At 35.9% G+C, this 3,661-nt stretch overlaps 2 protein-coding genes across 3 annotated transcripts in view; one reads left to right on the top strand and one right to left on the bottom strand.

The window, feature by feature from the left end:
• Nucleotides 1-1,583, top strand: part of LOC100181040 (D-ribitol-5-phosphate cytidylyltransferase-like) — a 7,905-nt gene extending 6,322 nt beyond the window's left edge. For both annotated transcript variants that reach the window (XM_018816172.2, XM_002125667.5), the window contains exon 9: nucleotides 693-1,583. In XM_018816172.2, the coding sequence (XP_018671717.1) occupies nucleotides 693-769 (77 nt within the window). In that variant the 3' untranslated portion in view covers nucleotides 770-1,583. The remainder of the gene's footprint in view (nucleotides 1-692) is intronic.
• A 14-nt stretch (nucleotides 1,584-1,597) lies between these two features.
• LOC100178907 lies at nucleotides 1,598-3,135 on the bottom strand. Its single transcript, XM_002129691.2, has 3 exons — nucleotides 2,994-3,135; nucleotides 2,445-2,604; nucleotides 1,598-1,786 (listed from the first exon to the last, which is right to left on the bottom strand). The coding sequence occupies exons 1-3, from the start codon at nucleotides 3,081-3,083 to the stop codon at nucleotides 1,713-1,715; spliced, it is 324 nt and encodes a 107-aa protein (XP_002129727.1). The 5' UTR covers nucleotides 3,084-3,135; the 3' UTR covers nucleotides 1,598-1,712.
• Between the last annotated feature and the right edge of the window lie 526 nt (nucleotides 3,136-3,661).

Below are 3,661 nucleotides of genomic sequence, written 5' to 3'. Positions count from 1 at the left end.
AATAAAAATTATACAAAACCCAACAACTGTAATTATATGTGGACTTGATATTTTTTAAAGTAAAATTACCAATAAAATATATAGTGAAAAATTCTCGTCACTAATTATTCTTGTACTATATAGGTCTGATAAATATGGAAGCAGCAATATAGTTGCAATATTCTGTGCCCAAACTACTGAAATGAGTAGTTTAAATGAGGTACACACCATGTTACATAGGCATTCTCATAAGTTGCTTTCTCACAATGTTCATCTTTACTGCATAATTGCAACTCAATCGACTTTGTCAGGTAATTTTTATAATGTGGCATATGTAAAACCGTTGTGTTTACATTCGTTTGGTATGACTTGCTCATCAAAATCAATATACAGTACTGTGGGGGAAGATAGGACACCTTTGTCACATAATATCCAAATTTCCTGATGGTGTTTTAAACAATTAACAATGGTCTATGGGAGTATCAAAGACACAGTTAAATAATTCTTTGAATGCTCTTTGTTTACTACCAAATAGGAAGAGAAAATAAAAGGAAAAGCTGTCCTATCTTCCTCCACCCCAATAATATATTTATTAATTTATATATATACACATATATAAGAGAAATACGTTTGTTACAAGTTATTTCTATAATTCTTGAGTTCTATTTTTAGTTCCATAAATGAGTAAACAACCACATTTCTTTTTGCAACAGAACCCACATTGCGATGTTTAAACAAAATCCTTGGTGACCATGAGGGAACTTTTGCTGGACAAGTGTTCCTGTTTTAAACACAATGTTGATGTTTGTGGTTTACAGATATGTGATGATGAATATTGATCTAATCAGATTATAGGGCTTTAAAGGAGTGGATATTGGATGTTTAGCCGTTAAGGCTTATTGCACAAAATTGATAAACTTTCCTGTATTGGATATTAGAACGCAGCATATTTCTTTAGTTTTATGTGTTAGGGGGAGAGCTGATTGTCTTGTTATCACCTGTCTGCTTTGCATGATTGTTAGCGGACCAGCTACCTCCCTAAGTAAGAGTGAATATAGTAGGATGGGGGAAGATGGGACACCTTTTCATAGTATTTTCTCGTCCCGCATGGTAGCAAACAAAAAACATTCAAAGAAATAAAAAACCGTATCCTCACGACTCTAATAGACCGTTATTATTTGTTTAAAACATGGTTAGGATGTTTGGATATTATGTGCTAAAGGTGTCCCATCTTCCACCACACCACTATAAATATAGTAGAGGGAAGACGGGACACCTGTAGCACACAATATTCAGATCTTGTTTTTTGCAAACCATTAACAACGGTCTTCTATAGAAGTCGTGTAAATACGGTTTAATAATCCTTTGAATAGCCTTTGTTTACTACTAATTTGGAAAAAAATCAAAACGTGTCCCATCTTTTCCTACCGTATAGGCTACAGCTATTAATCTTTTGTTCAAAGTTTTCCATAAATTCAACAAACTTAACCGCGATATTCTCGCTTCGGAGTTATACAACATAACTTAGTTTGTCCATGGCCTACTTATTGTATTGAGTAGGTCATAGTTTGACAAATACATACAACATACCATTGTTTTATATACTTTTTTCTTTTAATTAGAACATTGAAGCACGTTTTACGAATTTTAAAAATTAGCGGGAATTATGCATGAAGCATAGAAATCTAGGAATAATTCTTGTCGGTTGGAGGTCGTCGGTGTTAAATTGAGGTTTAAATCAGACGTGGGCAGGAATCCCAACATACAGGTTCGGCAACGGAGCAGTCCATGCAGTCACTGGCTGCATCTGAAAGATAAAGAACATTATTCTGGACCAGTTTGTTAATCCCTACTATATCTATAACCAAGACCAATCGTAGTCCACGAAAACAGTTATATTTTACGGTAGGGTGGGGGAAGATGGGACACCTTTTAGCTCTATTTTCTCGTCCCATTTAGTAGTAAGCGAAGAACATTCAATAAATTATAAAACTATATCCTCACGACTCCCATAGACCACCGTCAGTTGTTTTAAACACGATCAGGATACTTAGATATTATGTGCTAAAGATGTCCTATCTTCCCCACCCCACTATATGTCTTCACTGCATTAGTCAAGTTCTAATCCTACAAACTCGGAAGTGGTATAAGTATATTCTGGCCAAAAAATCGGATTGCTTAAATTGAATCCTTTGGGATTCTGGCTGATACAAGAAAAACTTTTCTTGAGTTTAACGGTTCCGCGGATTATATAGACTACTGTGTGCCGAAAATATTTTTCGTTTAAGTAGTTATGGAGGGGATAGGACACCTATAATACATTATATCCAAATAACCTGATCGTGTTTTAAACAATTACCAACGGTCTATTGGAGTCGTGAGGATACGGTTATATAATACTTTAAATGTTCTTTTCTTACTATACTCAGTCTCCCCCCACCCTACTATATATGATAATTACTTACACGAGGTCGACCTCACGCCCATCCCACTGTACAGTGCGTTTGCACAGATAGTATTCTGTATCTCAGGAATCACATTTTCACCAAGACAAAGGTACGACACCGCGATCACAGATGCCTCGCGTATCTGGTCCTTCGCCTCCTCGCTGTATGTCACTTTTTTCTGTTAAAATTAGTTCTTTAATGTAAGAAAAGTCGTTTAGTACAAAAGCGATATTGCTGTCCCAATCACAGGGATCTTAAGGGTAAATAATCTAAAGCCCAAACTAGTGGTAGGGATAACGAACGTCAGGGCTAGCCGAGAGTATACCAATTTTTAAGTACTGCACATTTAGTAGGATGGGGGAAGATGGAACATCTTTTTTATTATATTTTCCTTTTCCATTTGGTGGTAAACAAAGAACATTCATAGAATTATAAAACCGTATCATCACGACTTTCATAGACCGTTGTTGATTGTTTAAAACGCGATCAGGATATTTGGAAATCCATGGCTGAGAGTGTCCCATCTTACCCCATAGCCTGCAATACTTATAAACCGTTAGGACTTACCACTGTCTGTTCATTCAATTCCGACACTGGAGAAGCAGAGGTCATATTCAGTAGCAGGTAGATGCAAACGAAGATGGTTAGGCCTTTCATTTTGAAGTTACGCTGTCAATCTAGATAGTTGAATTGTGTAGAGTCTCGTGTTGAGGCTGTGTTTTTATACAAGGCGTTGCTGCTTCGGACAAACAAAGTCCACCCGTGCAGATAAGACGGTATTAACACGGCATATGGCACGTACGGCGTGTTGACGTATATTTGGAGGAATTCTCGTGTCGTGTTCGTCACATTGTTTGTCCATAATTTGTTCAATTTCCCGTCATTTATTAGCTCATATTGAAGATGTGAAAATTACGTCGTTTTACTTATTTTCTCCATAAAACAATAAAAACAATAATTTAAATTTTAATATTTCTTGTCATTTATGTGCGTTATTTTTTAATGAAGCATGTAAACATGTTTGTAACATTTTTTGCATAGACTGCGTTGTTCAATTTCCAACTAATCGATTTTACTATCAACTTTCGCTTAAGCCAGGTGACAAAGGCGTGTTTGTTTGCTCATAAAAAGATACAATATGTGATGATGACGTCACAAGTGCGTAAATATGGGAACACGTGTGAGTTTGTCAGTTCACTTTATTATATATGAGATCGAAAGTTATTGTGGCATAA

Source organism: Ciona intestinalis, unplaced genomic scaffold (genome assembly GCF_000224145.3).
Source record: "Ciona intestinalis unplaced genomic scaffold, KH HT000151.1, whole genome shotgun sequence".
NCBI lineage: Eukaryota > Metazoa > Chordata > Ascidiacea > Phlebobranchia > Cionidae > Ciona > Ciona intestinalis.
This window is presented reverse-complemented; position numbering and strand designations above follow the sequence as displayed.

What these genes read in the sequence shown, in the direction of transcription:
- LOC100178907 (XM_002129691.2), bottom strand. Translation starts at nt 3,083, where the DNA reads ATGAAAGGCCTAACCATCTTCGTTTGCATCTACCTGCTACTGAATATG. An exon ending in AATTGAATGAACAGACAGTG is followed by an intron (nt 2,605 to 2,993) that starts GTAAGTCCTAAC and finishes TAATTTTAACAG; the next exon opens with AAAAAAGTGACATACAGCGA. An exon ending in GGGCGTGAGGTCGACCTCGT is followed by an intron (nt 1,787 to 2,444) that starts GTAAGTAATTAT and finishes TTTATCTTTCAG; the next exon opens with ATGCAGCCAGTGACTGCATG.